At 51.2% G+C, this 21601-nt stretch overlaps 1 protein-coding gene across 6 annotated transcripts in view; it reads left to right on the plus strand.

Annotated features, from left to right (window-relative positions):
• Positions 1 to 18471, plus strand: part of CMTM7 (CKLF like MARVEL transmembrane domain containing 7) — a 38886-nt gene extending 20415 nt beyond the window's left edge. The window contains exons 2-6 of one of the 6 annotated variants that reach the window (XR_013996815.1): positions 8360 to 8533; positions 12800 to 13071; positions 15658 to 15739; positions 17485 to 18069; positions 18399 to 18471. Coding sequence is in view for 3 of the 6 variants with exons in the window: in XM_081106441.1 (XP_080962567.1) it covers positions 8360 to 8533; positions 12800 to 12898; positions 15658 to 15739; positions 17485 to 17498 (369 nt within the window). In the remaining 3 variants the exon portion in view is untranslated. Of the gene's footprint in view, positions 1 to 8359; positions 8534 to 12799; positions 13072 to 15657; positions 15740 to 17484; positions 18131 to 18398 lie in introns of those variants that run through there. The other 5 variants (XR_013996816.1, XR_013996817.1, XM_081106441.1 and 2 more) reach the window with 5 other exon arrangements.
• Positions 18472 to 21601: the final 3130 nt, after the last annotated feature.

A 21601-nucleotide genomic window follows, 5' to 3' on the forward strand; every position in this document is an offset into this window, starting at 1 on the left:
ACTGACACCACCTCCCCCTGACTGGCCTCTGAGTCGCATCCCCATCCCCGTCCACCAGGACATTAATTTTCTGAAAGTGCAATTCTGCCTCAGGCTCTTTTCTGCTCAGTAACCTTCTCTCACTCCCCATTGCCCACCAGTGATGCCTCCTTTCTCAGCCTGGAATCTGATGCCCCGCTGCTCCCTGCCATCTTTGATCCCATTGTGCCCCTTCACACACGCGTAGGGTTTGCCTAAAATGGATAGCTCCCCGGTTCCCACATATGCCCTGTGTTTTTCCACCCCGGCGCCTTCTTTTGCAGTGTTCTCTCTGCTGTCCTAAATGTTGTACCCAAATCAGCTCCTTTAATCCTCATATCCACTCCGTGTGGTAGGTCTATTATTATCCCCATTATAAAGGTGAGGAAACGGAGACCCAGGGAGGCTAACTGGCCCACTAGAGGTTGTGTTTGTGACATGACTATTTGACCTACAGGGGTTGCCAGCCATGCCTATGCTCCCGTTCATCCTCACTTATTCTGATTGGAGGCCAACCTTTGGCCAGCGATCAGACTTCCTTCCTGACTCCTCACTGGGCACCGTATGGCAAGCACGCATCCTTCACCACTGTGGTTTTCATCAGTGACACATGCTTACAAGCCCTTAATGGTTCTTGTGTACTTGCTTTGTCATTTTTTATCCCTGACTAATTTCTTCTTCCCCAGCCTGGCACTGATTTGGCATCATGCTGCCTGGGTTTTCAATGAAGGCATCCCACACCCACATTCTCACATTCAACAGGCGCTGACTTCTGGCAAGTGCCCAGGGCTGGATGCCAGGCCTCCTGCTGAGACTGGCCCTACAGCTTCTCCTTAGATTTATTTCCCCAGGACAGTGGCCAAAGTCCTGAGCAACCGTCACTACTTTTCACACATCAAGGTTTCCTTAGGATTGTCTTTGGCAAAAACGGAAACCGATGTTGCCTTATATCGCTAGTTTTAAGCACAGGACTGAGAACATGGTTGGTACTCAATAAATAATCATTGAATAAATAACTTTATTCTTCTTTCCACTTTATTTTTTTTAATTTTTTAAAATTTATTTCAGAGAGGTAGGGAAAGGGAGAGAGAGATAGAAATGTCAATGATGAGAGAGAATCATTCATTGGCTGCCTCTTACATGCCCTCCACTGGGAACCAAGCCTGCAACCTGGGCATGTGCCCTGACCAGGAATCTAACTGTTGACCTCCTGGTTCATAGGTCAATGCTCAGACCCTGAGCCATGCTGGCTAGGCTCTTATTTCTACTTTAAAAACTAGGGTTGCCTGACTGGGAAACCAAGAAAATTCTGAAAACGGATGTATCGGTTAGCTTTTGCTGCATAACAAATAGTCACCAAACCTTGGTGGCATACAACAAGTGTTTATTACTCACATGACTGAAGTCATCTGGGGTAGGCTCTGGTAATCATGAACGAGGCTGGCTCCCATGTCTGGGGGTTGGCTTCTCTCTTCTGAGCTGGGCAGGAGCCAGCTGAGGTAGCTGGAGTCACTCAGCACTGGCTACGTGTCTTTCATCCTTTTGGGACCAGGAGGCTCATGACCACATTCGGCAGTAAGAGCTCACCAAACGCGAAAGAGCCTACCTGTGCTGCAGCACTGTGGAGAGAGTTGCCGCATTTAATTTAAAGAAAACCAATATGTAGATATCGTTGGTAGTAGGATCTTCTTTTCAAATGAAGTCTTACCAGGAAGCATCCATAAATGGCCCTCCCAAGCTGAGCTGCTCGGGTGTGGGGCTGAGAGAATGCCAAGGCAGCAGTTCTTGCCCTCCGTACCCCTCTACGTAAGGCAAGCTCGAGCCCCCAGGCTCAGCAGGTTCCGCCCCATCAGCGAGTGCCTCCGGTCTGCCGAGGAGTCCGGATGAGCATCCACTCAGTGATACAGGATGGACGCGGGGATTCTCAAGTCATCTCCGCCACAGCGGGTTTCGTTACAGAATATTCAGTCACAGCGTTCCCAGAGGCGACAGCTGCCTTTCCGCTGAGCCTGCCCCAAGTGCATCTCTGCTGAGGGGACATTTTTAAGACAGAGTCCCAGGTGCAGTCCCAGATGTTGCCTCTCTCTCACCTGGGCTCACCACTGCCCTCTGGACAGAACTCAGCCTCTCTCTGCGAAGAATGAAAACATGAAACCCAGAACAATTCATGTGCTACTTTCAAAACAGAGCAAGTGGGACCTTTTTTTGTTTTTGTTTCGGTGCCTGCTCCAGACACTATGGTTGCTGATCAAATGACCGCAAAACAGCCCTAGCCGGTTTGGCTCAGTGGATAGAGCATTGGCCTGCAGACTGATGGGTCCCAGTTTGATTTCGGTCAAGGGTGCGTGCCTCGGTTGCAGGCGCGATTCCTAGTCCTGACCGGGGCATGTGCAGGAGGCAGCCAATCGATGTGTCTCACATCGATGTTTCTCTCTCTCTGTCTCTCCCTCCCTTCTACTCTCTCTAAAACAGCAATGGAAAAATATCCTCGGGTGAGGATTAAAATAAATAAGCAAGCAAACATAAATAAAATGGATATTTTAGAGGATATGAAATGGAGAGTCTCAGGCACATGCCTTCAGAAAAACAAACTTTTTAAAAAATTGAATGTATTGGGGTGACATTGGTTAATAAAATTACATAGGTTTCAGGAATACAGTTCTACAATACATCATCTAGGACAAACTTCGCTGAGAGACGGATTTCCCGTAAAATGCCTAATTCACAGAAGACCCAGACTTATCTCCTGGCCAGTGAACATCTGCCAAAAACCCTGTCTTGCAATCAGTGCCTAGCAACGTGTTTGTTGGTTAACTTGTTCACTACCCTTCTCCCCAACTCGCATGCAAGCTCGGCGAGTACAGGGACCCCGTGGGTTTCACGCTTACTCTGCTCCCCGCTGCCTGCCCTGCACATAGTAAGTACTCAGTTCAACATCGGGTGAATGAATCGTGCCCTCCTCTGCCACAGCTCCATGACACTGGTGATCATCTGTTTTGGCAAGATTTCCTATGCAGGGAAACTCATATCTTCTTTGGATAGCCTTTTGGCAGCAAACATCAAAATCTTAAGTGTAAAAATGCTTTCACCCAGTAATTTCACTTCCAGGAATCTTCTAGAAGTGCTCATACAAAGAAGTACGTCCAAGAATCCATTTGCAAAATTGTCTGAATTTGTCAGAAACTGGGGATGGGATAAACGCTCGTTAATAAGAGGCTGTCTAAAGCAGTGGTTCTCACCCAGAGGACCTTTGAAAAGATCTGGAGACATTTCTGGTTGTCGCTATTGGCTGCTAAAAGTCCTAGAAGACGGCCCCAAATGTCACCAGTGCTAAGGCTGAGAAACCCCGGGTCAGATAAAACTGCCGCCAATTAAAAGAAAAGGGTAGATCTGCATATAGGGGCCATGAAAGATCCCCGAGACAGGTCCTTAAAAAAATGCTATTTTACAACTTAATCTGTGATCTTTATAACACAGGAGAACAAAAGAAGCGTATTTTCTAAACCACTAAATCATTCTCCTCCCCAGAAGCAACCACTGTCCGCAGCTTCTTCCGCGGCCTTCCGGTAATGTTCCCAGCAGGACACACACCGGCTCCGGTGTTTTCCTTTACTGCAGGTGACTCTGGTTCCGTTCAGAAGCCAGTACATTACCCGGCTGCTCGAGGCCTGGACCTCAGGACCCCCGACAGAATGTTCCCTCCGTTATTCCCCTTCCTTTGGGTTTTCTTTCTTTTTTTAAAAAAAATAAATGTATTTTTATTGATTCCAGAGAGGAAGGGAGAGGGGGAGAGAGATAGAAACATCAATGATGAGAGAGAATCGTGGATCAGCTGCCTCCTGCACGCCCCTCACTGGGGATCGAGCCCACAACCCAGACATGTGCCCTTGACTGGAATCGAACCCGGCACCCTTCAGTCCGCAGGCTGATGCTCTATCCACTGAGCCAAACCAGCTAGGGCCTCCCTTGGGTTTTCTATGGCATTTTTATATTTGAATACAGAACAGAAGTGTGTGCTGGGCGTGAGAGGGTGGGAAGAAGCCTGTGTAGCAAAAGTCTGATGTTGGTGAGACGGGGGCCCAGAGGAAGTAAGCCAGGGTGAGGTTCTCTCCCCGTGGGTGTTCATGAGATGGCACCAGGGCTGTTTCCTGGTGATGACTCGTGGGGGCTTTACCAGGAAGGCAGGGGTAAATTTGCCTACTCCCCAGGGCAGAATTCAGCCAAAGGTGGGGACAGTGTGCATTCCTCTTCCTGCCTGCCCACTGCCAGGCAGAGTCACCTGTGGGCCTGTTTCCATCTCCATGCCCTTGCTACCCCAAGTCTCATCATTCACGTCTCTGACGTGTGAACACGCCTGGCTTTCCTCTCCCGGGCTTTTGCAGAAAAGCCTCTTGGAGTTGGGCCTGAGACTTTTTTGTTTGTTAATCCTCACCTGAGGATATTTTTCCATTGAGAATGGGAGAGAGGGAGAAGGAGAGGGGGGGGGGGGGGGGAGAGAGAGAGAGAGAGAGAGAGAGAGAGAGAGAGAGAGAGAGGAGAGAGGCATTGACGTGAGAGAGACACATCGATTGGTTGCCTCCCATACACACCCGACGGGGCCAGGGATTGAACCTGCAACCCAGGTACATCCGTTGGCTGGGAATCGAACCCGAGACCCTTTGGTGCGACCAGGCCCGGGCCGGCCTGAGACGTTCTGATGTTACCTTTCATCCGTTACTTCCCCTCCTCCTGCCTGTCTCTCTCACTGACACAGTATTCCAAGGTCAGACTGAAAAACGGGGAGACGTTGGGGTCAGTGACGTGCCAGAATCCAGCCCAGAGCTCTTAAAACAAAAGGTGTCTGGTGCCAGCTTCAGCCAGACACAGGCATGCTCAGTGGGCCATACCAGGCAGGGGCATGGAGGGGTCGGGCCTGCTGAAGGCTCAGGCTGCAGGCGGCAGGGGCCCCGAGCCCACCCCAGGCCTCTGCTGTCCAGCTCAGAAGAAGGCATCTCCAGAACGTACCTCTTGAGTCTCCTCCAAAAGTTGTCCGGCCAGCCTTCAAAATTCCATTTCTTCCTCAGGCTGTCAGGGAGGGGGAGAACCCCCCTCTGCCCTCATTTAGACCTTATGGATGGGCCAGTCACAAAATAGTAAAATTGTCACAAGATTAGACTAACAGGAGAAACGCCAGTTTAGAACGTGCACACGGGAGAATCACAATAGGATGCGCGGATCGCGAACTGAGGCTCAGTGATGGAACCTTTTTATAAAACTGAAGTGTTCTGCCCTGACCGGTTTGGCTCAGTGGATAGAGCGTCGGCCTGCGGACTGAAGGGTCCCGGGTTCGATTCCGGTCAAGGGCATGTACCTTGGTTGCGGGCATGTCCCCAGTGGGGGGTGTGCAGGAGGCAGCTGATCAATGCTTCTCTCTCATCGATGTTTCTAACTCTCTATCCCTCTCCCTTCCTCTCTGTAAAAAATCAATAAAATATATGTTTTAAAAAAAAAACAAAAACTGAAATGTTCTGTGAGGCTTTGGCTCAGGATCTCTCAGCTCCAGTCCCAAGGTGGTCTCTCTCAGCCCCGCTGGGGCAGGAGGCACCTGTCACGGGGAAGATGTAGTTCCTGCACTCAGGGACACGAGGGAGGGTCGAGGTGCCCTCTGGCACCGGCTGCCTGTCAAGTAACCTTCATTCAAAGTCTTCAGTATGGCGTTGCGGGGTATTTTGGGGACACCACCCGGCCGAGAACCTGGCCAAGCTGTCTGGCGCCTGGCTGCGGAGTTAGGACCAGCTTGTCTGAGTTCCCAGTTCTCAGGGGACAGTTGTCTCTCTCAGGTGTGTCGGCCGGCTTCATCTCCTGTGAAATTGAAACCCACGGCTACTTTCACAAAAATGATCTCTTTCCAGTAAGAATTCCAACCATGTGGAGTCAGAAGGGACACAGTTTGGAGCAAAAGGGCTGGTTTCTAATCTGAGGCGATTGGGCTGGTTTGTGAGACCCTCAGCTGAGGGTCCTTGCAACATTGCTTTTAATGGACATTTATGTTACTTTATTTCCAGTGCCCATGACAGTTCAACATAGAAGAACAAACCTTGATGAGCCCTGGCTTGTGTGGCTCAGTGGTTAGAGTGTCAGCCCGAGCACCTCAGGGTCTGGGGTTCAATACCCCGTCAAGGGCATGTACCAGGTTGCACGTTCGTTCCCCTGCCCGGCCAGGCATGTATGGGAGGCAACCAATCTGTGTGTCTCCCTCACCTTGGTGTTTCTGTCTCTCTCCCCTCCCTTCCACTCTCTCTTAAAAAAAAAATCAATGGAAAAAATATTCTTGGGTGAGGATTACCAACAAAACCTGTACGAAAGGAGCCGGGGGCACTCCTTCACTCCATCCTGAGGTCAGAACTCCTACTCATCCCTGAATTCGGATGTGTTTGTGGACTTGCTTTTCCAACAGGGAACAAGAGGAGGTCCTGAGAGGGTCAGCCGGGGGTCGGGGACCAACACCCCAGGGCCTTTTTCTCTGCCATTGCTTTGTCGCTTCTTATGCTTCTCCTTCCTGGTGGCCGCCTGGGCATGGATCTGACCGATTCTGGGCCTCCAGCCTCTGCAGAGGCCACCCACTGGCCTTAGAAGAATTCCTGAAAAGATCGCTATCAATCAGCTCTTCTTTTTTTTTTTTTTTTTTTTTTTTTTTTTGGTCAAGTGCACTAGCTGAGATGTTGGCTCTCTAAACTAGGAATGGGAGAACCCTTGGGCAAAAAGGAAGCTTCCAGCAGCTTGCCTGCGTGCACAGCCTCTGCTGTCTAAATGAGACTTTCCAGCATTGGGCTTGCCTAAAGCAGAGGTTGTGGTAGGTGGACTCAGGCCCAGTGGGTGGACAGAGTTCAGGAAGTCTCGTTTCACGGCGAGTTGCCCAGGGAGGGTTGAGGGGCTGTGGTGGAGCAGCGATGTGCTCTCAGCCTGGGAGCTCGGGGGAGACCTGCCCGGGCCCCTTTTGGTCACTGGGAAACCCCACACATCTCTGTGTGATCACAAGGAAGAGCTACTGTCACGGATGAAAGGTTGTAAGAATTATTCTAATCCTCGCGTTAAATTCGGTGCAGAACTGCTTCTTCACCGGGAACGCACTGCCTGCCTCCTGGGTTGTGTGCATTATGTAAGGTGGGCCTTGAACTAAACTGCCCCGGCCCCAAGGGGGTCGGTGTCAGACTGAGAGGTAGAGGAGATCTGGGTGTGGGGACCCACGCAGCCGAGCACGGGCCAGCACGCACGCTCCTGAGGCAGGCAAGCCTCCCCTCGGCCGTGGAACAACCTCAAGGCGTGAATCATTGTGTTACCACGGCTGGCTGGCCGGCCGGAGAGGAACTGAGAACATGAAAATACGTTGCTCATTAGCAAAGGGGACCAGGCCAGTGTGGAGGGTCCCTTCTCGTCGGTCACGCTCTTCTGCATTGATCTGTTGAGCAGAGCCTTCTTCGTGTGCACTGTAGGCTGCAAGCCCAGGGGGCCCTTCTGGCCGCTGTGCCTGTCCCTAGAGCCTGGGGAGCGTGCTAGAATGAGGGGCTTCTGGAAGCAAGCGTTTTTAGCCTTGACCGCTTTACCGGCGTTAGATCCGTTTTTGTGGTTTGATTCTCTCTACAGGCTCCCATGTCCTCCAGCCAGTTCTCCATAGCAGCACACCCGTCTGGGCCACAAAGGAGACCGGGGACCATGCTGTGCATTGTGGGCTGGTTGGCAGCACCCATGCCTGTACCACGCGATGCCGATAGCACCCCCCACCACGGCTGGGACGGCCAAAAATGTCTCCAGACATCGCCAAAGGACACACCCCGCTCCCCACTATGCACACACCCTCTGAGAATCACCCTTCTGTAGGGAAGGGGCAACATAAAATAAGTTTTGTCCTAAATTAGTTGTCCTTTTAGAACAGATCCTGCCCTAGCCGGTTTGGCTCAGTGGATGGAGCCTGCGGACTGAAGGGTCCCGGGTTTGATTCCGGTCAAGGGCATGTACCTCTGCTGCAGGCTCAATCCCCGGTCCTGGTTGGGGCACATGCGGGAGGCAATACATCAATGTGTCTCGCATCGATGTTTCTCTCTCTGTCTCTCCCTCTCCCACTCTCAGTAAAAAAAAAAAAAAGGAAAAATATCTTCCGGTGAGCATCAACAACAAAAAGGGAGTTTAAAGGCTTGCTCTGCAGGAAATTGTACCCATCCCGCCTATTTGTAGGGAAACATCCTGAATTGCAGCAGTTCCTCGATTTTCGGCGGTGGTTCGTGTTTCTGTTCCATTGTTGCCGTTTGGTCCCGGGCGCCCGTCCTGGTGGCATTTCTCTGAGGTGTCCGTGCTTATGTCTCAGGTCAGCCTGCTGATCGCCTTCATCTGCGTGAGGAGCTCTCCGTGGATCAGCCAGAGCGCCTACAGATACTTCGAAGTGGTCACCATCTGCAACTTGATCATGATCCTCGCCTTCTACCTGGTCCACCTCTTCCGCCTCTACCGCGTGCTCACCTGCATCAGCTGGCCCCTGTCGGTAAGGTTGGCCTGGCCCTGCCCTCGGCCCAGAAGTCAGGATGTTAGCTGGGCACTGAGACCCCCTGGGGCCCTCTCGTCTGCCCACCCCACCTCTTGCACCGTCCTTCGCTGCTTCAGCCCTGAATTTCCCACTGTTTGGTGGACATCTCTGCTTGTCTGATGTCCCGCTGCTTCTGACACTCACCTTCCAGCCACGGGAAAATTCTGCCTCTCACCCCAATGTTTATCCTCTCAAGCGACAGATAATGGGCTGTGTGGGGGAGTTGGGAGGAGGAACATGGAAGGAAGAAGCTGACAAAGGTGATGGGTATTTGTACCGTGGTGAGTATTGGATGATAACATTTGTCAGCTAAAATGGACCGGCAGAGTCCGAGGAAAGAGTTCAAAGTGGCCAGGGTTTTCTCTTCCCACTGTATTATTTTTTAAAACAGCTTTATTGATAGATAGTTCACATGCCATACAGTTACCCATTTAAAGTGTATAATTCAGTGGGTTTTAGTATATTCCCAGAGCTGTGCAACCATCTCCACAATCCATTTTAGAACATTTCCTCACCTCAGAAAGGAACTCCATGCCCTTTCACTGTCATCATCAACCCCTCATCCCCTCCAGCCCTGACCAGCCACTAATGTACTTTCTGTCTCTCTAAATTTTCCTATTCTGGATATTTCAAGTAAATGGAATCATATATATGGTCTTCTGTGACTGGCTTCTTTCACTTAGCAGAGTGCCTTCGTGGTTTATCTAAGTTGTATTGTGTGTCAGTACTTTTTTTCCTTTTCATAATAGCCAAGTAGTGTTCCATTGAACAGATATACCACATCTGTTCATCCCTGATGGGCATGTGGCTATTACAAATACTGCTGCTATGAGCATTCCTGTGCAAGTTTTTTGTATGGACATGATTTCACTCACTTGGGACTATAACTCAGAGTGGAATTGCTGGGTCACCTGGTCACTATGTTTAATTGTCTGAGGACCTGCCAGACTGTTTTTCCAAAGTGGCACATCGGTTTACATTCCCATCAGCAATGTATTCGGGTTCCAGGTTTCTCTACATCCTGTCAGCACTGGCTATTTTCCAACTTTCTTCTTGCTTTAGGTTTACTGTGCTCATCTTTTCCAGTGTCTTAAGGTGAAGGTTAGGTTATGAATATGAAACCTTTCTTCTTTTTTCATTTACAGCTTTAGACACCTCTCTGAGCACCGCTTTCATTGCTTCCAATAATTTGGGTGTATTGGGTGTTCATTTTCATTCATCTCCAACTATTTTTCTAATTTCCCTTGTGATTTCTTCTTTGACCCATTAATTAGTTAGGGAATGTGTTAATTTCTACAAATTTGTGAGTTTTCCAAATTTCTATCTGCTATTGATTTCTAATTTTATTCTGTAGTAGTTGGAGAACACACCTCACATTATTTCAGTCCTTTTATATCTATTGGGGTTGTTTTTATGGTTTGGCATATGGTCTACGGTAGTGGTTCTCAACCTTCCTAATGCCGCGACCCTTTGATACAGTTCCTCATGTTGTGGTGACGCCCAATTTCATTGTTACAAATTGAACATAATTAAAGCATAGTGATTAATCACAAAAACAATGTGTAATTATATATGTGTTTTCCGATGGTCTTAGGCGACCCCTGTGAAAGGGTCGTTCGACCCCCAAAGGGATCGCGACCCACTGGTTGAGAACCGCTGGCCTACGGTCTGTGCTGAAGAGTGTTTTATGTGCGTTTGAGAAGAACGTATGTTCTATTGTTGTTGGGTAGAGTGTTTCATAGGTGCCTGTTACGTCTAGTTGTTTGATAGTATTGTTTGAGCCTTCTGTTTCCTTGTTGATTTTCTCCCTAGTTATTCTAAACATTATGTGGTATTGGAGCCTCCAGCTATTATTTTTGAATTATCTATTTCTCCCTTCATTTATTTGAGTTTTTGTTTCATGTATTTTGTTGCTCTGTTATTAGGTGCATGCATGTTTATAATTGTTATATTCTCCTGACGAATTGACATGTCCATCGTTATAAAATGTCCCTTTTAATCTCTGGTAACGTTTTTTGTTTTAAAATCTACTTTGTCTGATACAACTACAGCCACTCTAGCTTTCTTTTGGTTGCTATTTGAATGACACGTCTTTTCCATCCTTCTCCTTTCAACTTATTTGTGTCTTTGAATATAAAGTGTGTCTCCTATAGAAAGCATGTATTGTAGTTGGATTTTTTTTTTAAATCTAGTCTGACAACCTCTGCTTCTTGGTTGAATTGTTTAATCATTCACATTTTAAGAGAAATTCCTTTTATGTTGCTAAGTTGTAAGGCCCCTTTCAAAGTTGTGGCACCTTTTTGCTGCTTTTGAGGGCAAGCTCCTCTGGGCTTCCCTGATACTCACAAGGAACAAGCAAAGGAGAGAATAAAGGGGGGGGGTAATGAGGGAGGGCTGAAAGGGTACTGAATGTTGGAAGGATTCATTCAGCCACACAGTTTTTTAGCCCAGAACATGTTGGCACCTTCCCTTAAGACTCTCTCTCTCAAGTCATTTTCCCCAGAGAATCTTGGCGTAGGGAACCTCCAGTTACTGATCTGCTCTTGGTCAAAATCTCTGTGGTCCACCTTGCGATACTCCTTTCTTGTCGCTCGGGGAGAAGTCAGGGTCTTCGATTTTGCACGGCTTTGACAGGAGTTGCAGCCTGAAAGTGGGATGCTTGCCCAACATTGAACAGCCGCCTGCCCTGATGGCCAGAACTTCACAAAGGAATCATCTCCAAACTCTTGATGGAGACTGCACATGCATACGCTCTGGGTTCAGAGTGAGCATTACGAATGGCCTTGAACCCCAGTCCTGCTCTGACCTGGTATTTACTGGGGAGGAAGAAGGAGGAGGTGGAAGTGCGTCCATGCTGCTGAATGACACCCTAATCCTGAAGAGTGAGTGGACGGCAACGGACAGCCCTGCGGACCCACCCGGGGGCGGAGCAAAGGCAGAGCCAGACCCACCAGGGGGTGGAGCAAAGGCGGAGTCAGACCCACCAGGGGGCGGAGCAAAGGCGGAGTCAGACCCACCAGGGGGCGGAGCAAAGGCGGAGTCAGTCCCATCAGGAGACTTACCCGCAGAGTTTGGCCTCGGGTGCACTTCTGGAGAGAAGAGAGGAGGGAAGACAAAATGCAGACGAAACCAGGCGGGCTGAGGAATGAGAATGCCCGCGCCCACCACACGCCCAGGCACTTGGCAGAAGGGCCGGGACCATACTCCAGGCTCTCACTCCGGGCCGGAGGGGGCCGAGCACCTGTCAAGTCCACAACTAAAAAACAGCTCACAGGGCAGGCAGCCACCAGAGCCAGCTCAGTGAGCCCAGAAAATTCTCTGAGGCAGAAGCGAAAGGCACCCATCTCTCTTTTTTTAAAAATATATTCCGCCGAAACCGGTTTGGCTCAGTGGACAGAGCGTCGGCTTGCGGACTGAAAGGTCCCAGGTTCGATTCCGGTCAAGGGCATGTACCTGGGTTGCGGGCACATCCCCAGTAGGAGATGTGCAGGAGGCAGCTGATCGATGTTTCTCTCTCATCGATGTTTCTAACTCTCTATCTCTCTCCCTTCCTCTCTGTAAAAAATCAATAAAATATATTTTTAAAAAAAAATAAAAATAAAAATAAAAATATATTCCCATTGATCTCAGAGAGGAAGGGAGAGGGAGAGATAGAAACATCAATGATGAGAGAGAACCATTGATCGGTTGCCTCCTGCACGCCCCCCACTGGGGATCGAGCCCACAACCTGGGCATGTGCCCCTGACCGGAACCGACCCCTCAGTCTGCAGGCCAGTGCTCTATCCACTGAGCAACACCGGCCAGGCCAGAGCACCCATCTCTTTAAGGGGTCTCGCTTCTCGGGGCTGGAGCTTTGCTTAAACTCTCCAGCCTGGGTGCTGGGAGAAGCTCGGGGGCCGGAGGTCAAGGTACTGTCTACAGGTTGATCTCAGGAGTGGAGCAGCTTTTGGTGGATTTCTGTCCTCACATGGGAAGTATCCTTTCTTCCTGTCCCCTTCCTTCCTCCCTGCCTGCCTGGCATCTTTTCTCTCTTGCTCGGCCCCATCCTGGCCAGCCTCACGCATCATCCCGGCCACCTTACGCTTCTGTTTGCTGTGATCTGCGCTGTTCCTGTCGGGGTGCTACACTCCCTCCTCTTCTGTTCATCTCTCCTGACCCCCGGTTGCCTCTCGGCGCCAGGAGCGGACCTCCGACCCACGGCTCTGCTTTGTTTTTGCCCCCAGGAACTTCTGCACTATTTAATCGGCACCCTGCTCCTCCTCATCGCCTCCATCGTGGCCGCCTCCAAGAGTTACAGCCAGAGCGAGCTGGTAGCCGCCTCGGTGAGGATCTCCTCGGGGCGCCTTCGCAATGAGTTCATGCTTTCCGGGCTCGTTTTCTTCTTGACGGGACAGCGGAGGGATTGCTTTCTGGGGCCTTTCTTTCTCAGAATCGGTACCCACCTTGATCCAGCCAGCCCGGTCCCCAAAGAGGCTTAAAGGGAGGGTCTCAGGAGGTAAATCATCAGGGCTGTTGGCAAACAAATCGCCCCAGCAGCCCGGGCCTCTCTCTTGCAGCCGCCACTTACATCGGGCGGCAAGTGGATTTGAAATCACGTGTCCGTTGTGGTCATTGGCTCGTGGCTGCCTTGGCCAATATTCTGGAGCCTCTTGGCCCCAAGGGAACAGCGCTGTGATCTGCTGGTGACGTCGGCCATCCGTCCCAGCTTTATCAGTCCTAACTTTTAGCCACATTCAGGCCAGGAAGGAATCCTCCTATTCCTTTCAAAGATGAAATTGGCCCCTCTGATAGCCTGAACAGAGGTAGCATGGAAATGTACAAAACTGCAGTGCTGTGGGATCCATTTATACCTACCACACAAATACACACGCATAGATACATATGTGTATGCCATTATCTTAAAGATTTATAGACGCCTGTCGTATGATTTCTGATTTAGCGAATTCTTTTCCATTTGGTGGCCTGTGGGCCAGTACCGATTTGCCTCACTAAGGAGCAAGACTTTTAAAATGAGTTTTAGGCAAAGCTGTCTGTGTGACGCCACTCTTTCATGTGCAAGCTTTACTAAAATCCCTGAGGCTTTGGGCCAAGAGTGGGTTCGCACCTGGAATTCCAGCGAGGGTGGAGCCTGCCCTCTAAAGGTCGGCATGGGGCAGAAGGTCACTCCTCCAAACACTCATGCCACCAACAGCCCTCCCTCCCTCCACCACCTTGCACCCCTGAGGACCCCCTCCCTGCAGGCTCCCAGGAGAGGTGTGGTTGCCACCCACAGGGTTCCACCTGCAGACAGGCCGGTGGAGGGGGCACGAAGAAAAGTTGTGCCCACTGTGCTCCAGGCCCACATGGGGAGAAGCCCACTGGGTTTTATGATTCAGGTGGCACAGAACGGTGTGAGCCCTGGAATCCCATTTATCATACACCGTCTCTGTGCCTGGGACCAGGCCTGGTTCCGTGGAGGAGCCGGAAGAAATAAAAAGATAGAGTCCTTGCTTAGGGAGAGTGGTGATCCAGCTCAGGAGTCAGGGCCAAGGCGCGTGGTACATTTCACAAACCAGGCATTGCCATCCGGAAGGGCATTATGTGGCCATAATGAAGAAGCTGTTCCATTATGCAGCGCAGACAGTTGGAGACCAGGACGGTGTATAATGTGCTAATTGTGCAGAACAGACAATGAGAGGCCGGAACAGGCTCGAACAGGCTGATTATGTGGTGCAGACAGTCAGTACAAAAGGAGCCAAGGGAACGGAGCTGGGGGGAGGGGAGAGGGTGTGTAGGCTTGGGGAGGAGGGGGGCGGGCAGCCCCTTATGCAAACCAGCAGCCAAGCTTGAAGAGAAAGCCCAGCCTTGAGATCCTGCCCTTCGCCCTGGGCCCCTCCTCCTGGACGGCAGCAGTGGTTTCCGAGGGCACCTGGTGGCAACATAGTGAGCCCGGGGCTCTTTGCCAGCCTGAGGTCAGCTGGGCCACAGGTAGAGTAGAGTGTGGACTCTGGAGCCAGGCTCCCTGGGCTCCCATCCCAGGTCTGGCCCTTGCTGTCTCTGTGGCCCTGGGCAATTCACTGAACCCCTGACCCTCCATTTCTTCAGCTGCAAAGTGAGGGGCTGAGAGGGTCACTCCAGGACCCACCTGGCAGAGTTAGAAGACTGGTGGGCGCAGAGTACGTGCCCCATAAACTAGCTGCAGCTGCCAGATTTGTTCACAAGTAAGGAAAATAGCTTCAGGCTTCGCAGTTCCATGCCAGACACCAGAGTGTGTGCCTGCTTCTCACTTGCCCCTTTGATGAGCCCCAGGTGAGGCCCTGTTCCTGTCTGGGCGCCCCATCCGCCATCCACAGATGAGGAGGTTGGACGGGGTGAGGGCCCCACAGTTGAGCACTGGGTGGACCCTCAGAAACTAAAGGAGCGCTCACTGCCTGAACGTATTTTAGTCCAATGTTATTTACATACTAGAGGCCCCAGTGCATGAATTCGTGCACAGGTGGGGTCCGATCGGCTTGCGCTATGGGGGCCATCAGGCTAGGCTGGTGGAGGGGAGGGGCCATGGGCAGTTGGCTGGCCGGCCCCACCCCCTGGTCAAACTCCCAGTTGAGGGGACAATTTGCATATTAGCCTTTTATTATATAGGATGTGCAAACGTAAGGCTAGATAGCAAAGCCTCAGCTCCTGGCTCTCACCCAGCTATGAAGCCAGACAGAAACCATCGTGAATGAAATGCAAACAGTGCTATCACCCCAATAGAATCCATTTGAACATTATACATTTTAAAACCCAAGTTAAAATGCACGATTCCACCCTTTTCTTTCTCATTAGCCCAGGATAACTCAAGTACAGTGGCTTGGCCCAGCTCGGTTGAAACAAACCTGAACATGGGCGTGAAGTTGCCCCGAGTGAGGAGGACGGAGGGGTGGAGACCTGGGTCCCAGCCGGGAGCCCTGGGGACTGGGCCTCGTCTCTGCACCTGAGCCAGGACGCAGTGTTTGGGTCAGGTGATTCCCCAGGCTCCCTCCCCGCCACAGTCAGTGCAGGGACAGGCACGGGATGGGTGGCTGGCCCTTGAGCTTCCTCTCCCTTCTCTCCTGTGCAGATCTTTGGCTTCCTGGCCACCTTCCTCTGCCTGGCAAGCGTGTGGCTGTCCTACAAGATCTCTTGTGTGACCCAGTCCACAGGTGAGTGCTGGTTGTCCGAACACAGGTGATCTCCGTGAGCTCAGGGGCCGGAGCACAGCCTGTTCCGGGCCTCACAACAGATCACAGGCCGCTGTAGAGGAGGCCGCGAGGCACAGGCGCCCGGGACCTCTGCTCGGCCCCGTGCCCGCCGCGCCCAGGAATGCCCCGACGTGCCAGCCTCTGATGGAGAAGCATTTTCTTTACATGTTTCCTAATGACAGAGAGAAAATATGGGACATTTAGAAAATGCAAATAAGAACAAAATGTTTTTAATAAAAACCATCTGTCCTCACACTATCCCGAAATAGCACGTGGTGGGTGTCCTTCCTTCCAGGATTCCCTCTCTCTGAGTAATATACGGAGATGGAGATGGAGATGATGGAGATGGAGATGATGGAGAGAGAGAGAGAGAGAGAGAGAGAGAGAGAGAGAGAGCGCTGGAGATACATATGTATACATGTCGCTTTGATTAAAAGGATCAGAACGGTGTGGGTTATTTTGTAACCTGACCTTAATCTCCTACTTGACCATCTACCACACACTTTCCCCATGTTGGTAGGTGCTCTTTTCTGTCATCTTTTTTGTTGTTGTTGTTGTTGTTGTTGTTAATCCTCACCTGAGTATATTTTTTTTTCCATTGATTTTTAGAGAGAGTGGAAGGGAGGGAGGGAAGAGGAGGGGGAGAAAGAGAGAGAAACATCAATGTGAGAGAGACACATCAATTGGTTGCCTCCTGCATGTGCCCCAACTGGGGCTGGGGATCAAACCTACAACCCAGGGACATGCCTTGAATGGGAATCGAACCCTGGACCTTTTGGTGAGTGGGCCAACACTCTACCCACTGAACAACACTGGCCAGAGCTTCTGTCCTTAATGGCTCCATGGGGTCAAACTGACCCTATTGCATGTCTGTGCTACAGTTTATTTGTCTCCTGTGAGGGGCATTATCTTTTGTTGTTGTTATATAATTCTTTGCTAATAAAAAACGCTGTAATGAACATCCTTATAAATATATCCCCATACCATACCTAATATTTTTTATCTTAAGAATCGCTGAAAGCTTGAACACACTAATTTAATCCTCTTCTTTCTTTGATCTAGCACTTCCTTTCTTTGTTCTTTTTTTAAAAAATGCATGAAAAACGTGGCAGCATTTACATTACATTTCCTGCAGAAAGAGCTTCCCTTTCCTCCCAGGGCCACTGGCAAAAAGCTCACAGGAAGGGTGCCAGTCTCCAAAGACCACACAGTGTACGGTGCCATTGAGGCGACACGGCCGGAATAGACAAATCCAGAGACAGAAAGTAGCTCCGCGGTTGCTCACGGCTCGGGGGAGGTGGGACACAGGGCTGCCCGCCAACGGGCATGGGGTTTCTTGTTGAAGTGATGAAAATGTTCTAAAATGGTCGTGCAGTTCTGCGGCTACAGTGCAGACCATGGTGAATTCTGTGGGATACGGATGATATCTCCATAAAGCTGTGGAAGGGCAAACATGAATGATGAAAACACCGTAGAAAATGTTGCGGCCTGGGGTGGGAGGAATAGGGATGGGCATCCCCTCTGCACTATTTAAATTTTTTTTTTTTTAGAGATGCATTTAAACAATAAAATAATCCCAATGAAAGGTGGTGCGGGGTGGAGGAAGGCAGTGCACCGAGCGGAACGTGGGTCACCCCGCTGGCGTGTGACTTCTGGGCGGGCCCCGCCCTGGCCGGCCGGCCTCACATTGCCTTTTCCTCCCCAAGATGCAGCCGTCTGAGGACACCGCGGCCTCCAGGCCCGCAGAAGGACCCGCCGGCCTGTGACCTCAGGAGAGACTTCCGAACCTGTGTTCCTGTGCCAAAGCCCTGCCCGGCTGGCGGGCACGGAGGGCCTTCTCCTCCCTCCTGGGCTCCCGGGCTGCCCCGGACCTCTCTCTCTCCGGCCTATTCACCTCGGAGAACATTCTCCTCGTCCGGGAAAGAAAAGCAGCCTCCAGGGAAATCTGGTCTCTGCCTCCTGCTCTTCAAACGGCCTCCGGGGCTGGTGCCTGCACCTGACACAACGGAGAGGTCTCTGGATGCTCCTGCACAAATCCCACTCCTCGCGGGAGTGGCGCTGCCTTAAGTCTCCCCGTAAAAACCAAGCCCTCTCCTAATTTATCAGCGTGGGCTTCTGCTCTCTTTCTTCACGTGCGGCCGGCTGTGGAAGAGAAGCACTCTGTGGTCAGCCTGGCGCCAAAGGCGAGATCTCAGTCTCCTTTCCCGGCTCTGCCTTCGTGAGCTGTGTGTGTGTGTGTGTGTGCGCGTGCGTGCGCGCAGGCGCGTGTGTGTGGATGTGTGTGTGTGTGTGTGTGTGTGTGTGTGTGTGTGTAGGTGTTTTTTTTTTAAATAAAATATTGACTTGACCAATTGCAGGATTCTTATTAAACCAGAAGTGTGTGTGTGTGTGTGTGTGTAAGTTTGTGTTTTTTTTTAATATATTTTATTGATTTTTTACAGAGAAGAAGGGAGAGGGATAGAGAGTTAGAAACATGGATGAGAGAGATCGATCAGCTGCCTCCTGCACATCCCCCACTGGGGATGTGCCCGCAACCAGGGTACATGCCCTTGACCGGAATCGAACCCAGGACCCTTGAGTCCGCAGGCCGACGCTCTATCCACTGAGCCAAACCGGTCAGGGCTGGGTTGTTTTTTTTAAAATAAAATATTGACTTGACCAATTGCAGAAGGATTCTTATTAAACCAGAAGAATACGCTATCAGGATGGCCACCAGTCTCTAAAGACCACACAGTGTAGGATCCGTCGATGTGAAAAGTTGTAAAACCAGGAGTGAAGTGAAGGGGCCCGCGAAGCTCAGGGAGAGATGCTCCCCAGGGACCACGCAGGTCAGGGTGGGGCAGGGGGGTGGGACCAGTAAAGGATGCAGTGCACAGTGGCCTCTCAAGATTTGCATATTTTCAAAGTAAATTGATTTCAAGGGTGAAAGTCAGTACTGTTCACGAAAGACATAAAGCAGGACTCAAAGCAACACGGGCAGCCTTAAAAAAGGACATTCTCGTTCCCGGGTTTCGGCACCAAAAAAAAAAAAAAAAGGACATTCTGACACACATTACCCCGGGATGATCCTAGGAGACACTCTAAGTGAAATAGCTCAGACACAAAGCAACAAATGCTGTCTGATTCCCTCCCATGAGGGACCTAGCATAGTCAAGATTCAGAGACAGAACGTAGGATGGTGGTTGCCAGGCCTGAGGCAAGGGGAATAGAGATTTAGTGTTTAATGGTACCGTTTCCATTCGGGAAGCTGAAAACATTCTGGAGATGGACAGTGTGATGGGGCACCATAACGTAAATGTCATTAATGCTACTGCACTGTATAGCTAAAAAATGTTAAAATGGTAAATCTGTTGTGTATATATATTTTTATTGATTTCAAAGAGGATGGGGGAGAGAGAGAGAGAAACATCAGTGATGAGAGAGAATCATTGATCGGCTACCTCCAGCATGCCCCACGCTGGGGATAGAGCCCGCAACCTGGGCATGTGCCCTGACCGGGAATCGAACCGTGACCTCCTGGTTCATAGATCGATGCTCAACCACTGAGCCACACCATTGGACTCCAGTGATTTTTAGAGGGGAAGGTAGAAACACTGATGTGAGAGAGACAAATCGATTGGTTGCCTCCCCCATGCACCCCAACTGGGGTGGGATCCAACCTGCAACCCAGGTACATGCCCTTGATCAGGAATTGAACCTGCAACCCTTAGCACAAGCTGACACACTAACCACTGAGCACGCTGTCCAGGGCTGCCTGCCCTGTCTTTGAGGGCCTGAGGGGAAAGCACCTGCACCCTGAGCGAACCGGCAATGGAGTTGGAGACTCGAGGAGAAAGCCGAGTGGGCATGAGGAAAGTGACAGAGCGGGAATGCGAGTCCAGGTCAGGTGCCTCCTGGGCCCAGCCTGTGCCCACCCCACCTGGGGCCACTGGGATGTTAGGGCAGGGCTGGCGCTGCCTGGCTTCCTCCGTGGGCAGTTGGCCCTGGCCTGACGCACCCCTGGCTGGGCCTCCAGCCGGGACCAGGATGCTCAGTGACCCAGAGTGGCCCATGCCCTGGGCGCAGCCGCCCAGCCTCTTCCCAGCATGAAAAGCAAACTCGTGTCGCCAAGGAAACGCAGCTGGTTTGGGGCCCTCAGCAACCGCCACTTCCCTCTGTGTGGTGGTTTCTGACCTGCATCCTGTGAACGCGGTGCTTTGTGCTTCGGGGGGCTCACAGATACCTGGTCTTATGTGCACAACATCCGGCAACACCTAAAACGCGGGCACTGCTGTCATCAGCAGCAAACGCTGACACTGGGAGCCGCACAGGCGTCCTCACCTCGGGCAGCCCTGGGGGAACCCTGCTTGTGGCCTGTCAGCTGCTAAAACCCCTCCCAGGCCAGCCGGGACCTCTCTGTCCTACACAATTAAGAAAAAGCAGCGGCTAACTGGTTTGGCTCAGTGGATAGAGCGTCGGCCTGCGGACTGAAGGGTCCCAGGTTTGATTTCGGTCAAGGGCATGTACCTTGGTTGCGGCAACATCCACAGTAGGAGGTGCACAGGAGGCAGCTGATCGATGTTTCTAACTCTCTATGCCTCTCCCTTCCTCTCTGTAAAAAATCAAGAAAATATTTTTTAAGAAAAAGCAGCAGGATGAATCCAAAGAAGCTACAGCCCCACTAGCTCCTTACTCCAAACTGGGCTTTTCCAACTAACCCACTGTTCTTATGAACTGGGTTTATAATAAGTAAATGTTGCAAATTGATAGTTGTATTGATATCCTATTTCCTGTTTGATATCATGGAGTTTCACATATGATTCAGATTAAAAAGGGGGGTTTCTCTGCTTGGGAAAGACACACACTAGGAAGCCCCTGACTCGATGGAAGGAGCTGCAGGCGGCTGCTGGGCAGGGGCATGGCCAGGGCACCGCCCAGGTTAGAGCAGGCGGGACGGAGGGGCACCCTCAGGACGACTGCCCTGAGCATACCTGGTGCCTCCGCACCTTGCAAGGAGGTTGAAGCCACTTGTATCGTTTGGGTTTTATTACAATTTTCAGTGTACATAGAAACTCATGCACATTTTTAAAAAGACCACGATTAACCCCAGGTAGAGTTGTGCAGAAAAGGGATGTTGTGGTATGAAGTGTGCCATGTGGCTCACGTCTAGGCAGCGATGACAGCCAGAATAGGGCCACGCTGGATATTGGCCAGACCAACGCGATGAAGAAACCTCGCTCCCACGCAGGGGTGCACCGGGAGGGGACGGCAGCGCACTGTTGCCGAGAGAAGGGAAAATTGGATTTTTAGGGTAAACATTTCCTGATTTTTAAATGCTGCCAAATAAACTTTTTTAAAATATATTTTTATTTATTTCAGAGCGGGTGATAGAAATATCAATGATGATAGAGAATCATTGGCTGCCTCCTGCACGCCCCACGCTGGGGACTGAGCCTGCAACTCGGGCACACGAACCGAGACCTCCTGGTTCATAGGTCCACGCTCAACCACTGAGCCACCCGGCGGGGTCAAATACACCTTTTTAAGGTACACTCCCTCCAGGCCAGACCAAGCCTGTAGGGGGAGTACATGCAGCCAGAGGGCCCTCCGTTTGCAACTCTGCCGGCCTCGGGGGAGGTGGGGTCGCGCAGCAGGAAGTCGGGGTCAAGGCCAGGAGCGCGCAGAGGCTTCGCTGGGCGGGCAGCTGCTTCCTCCCGAAACCCCAGGGCGACGCGAGGGCCGGGGGCCCTCCCTGGGGAGCCCCCGGGATCTCCTGCCAGCAGCCACGCCTGTTTGGGCGCTGCCACGGCTCCCAGCTGGGCTCAGCTTTCCTTTTGCAAAAAC

Source organism: Myotis nattereri (assembly GCF_964212035.1).
Source record: "Myotis nattereri genome assembly, chromosome: 14".
Taxonomy (NCBI): domain Eukaryota; kingdom Metazoa; phylum Chordata; class Mammalia; order Chiroptera; family Vespertilionidae; genus Myotis; species Myotis nattereri.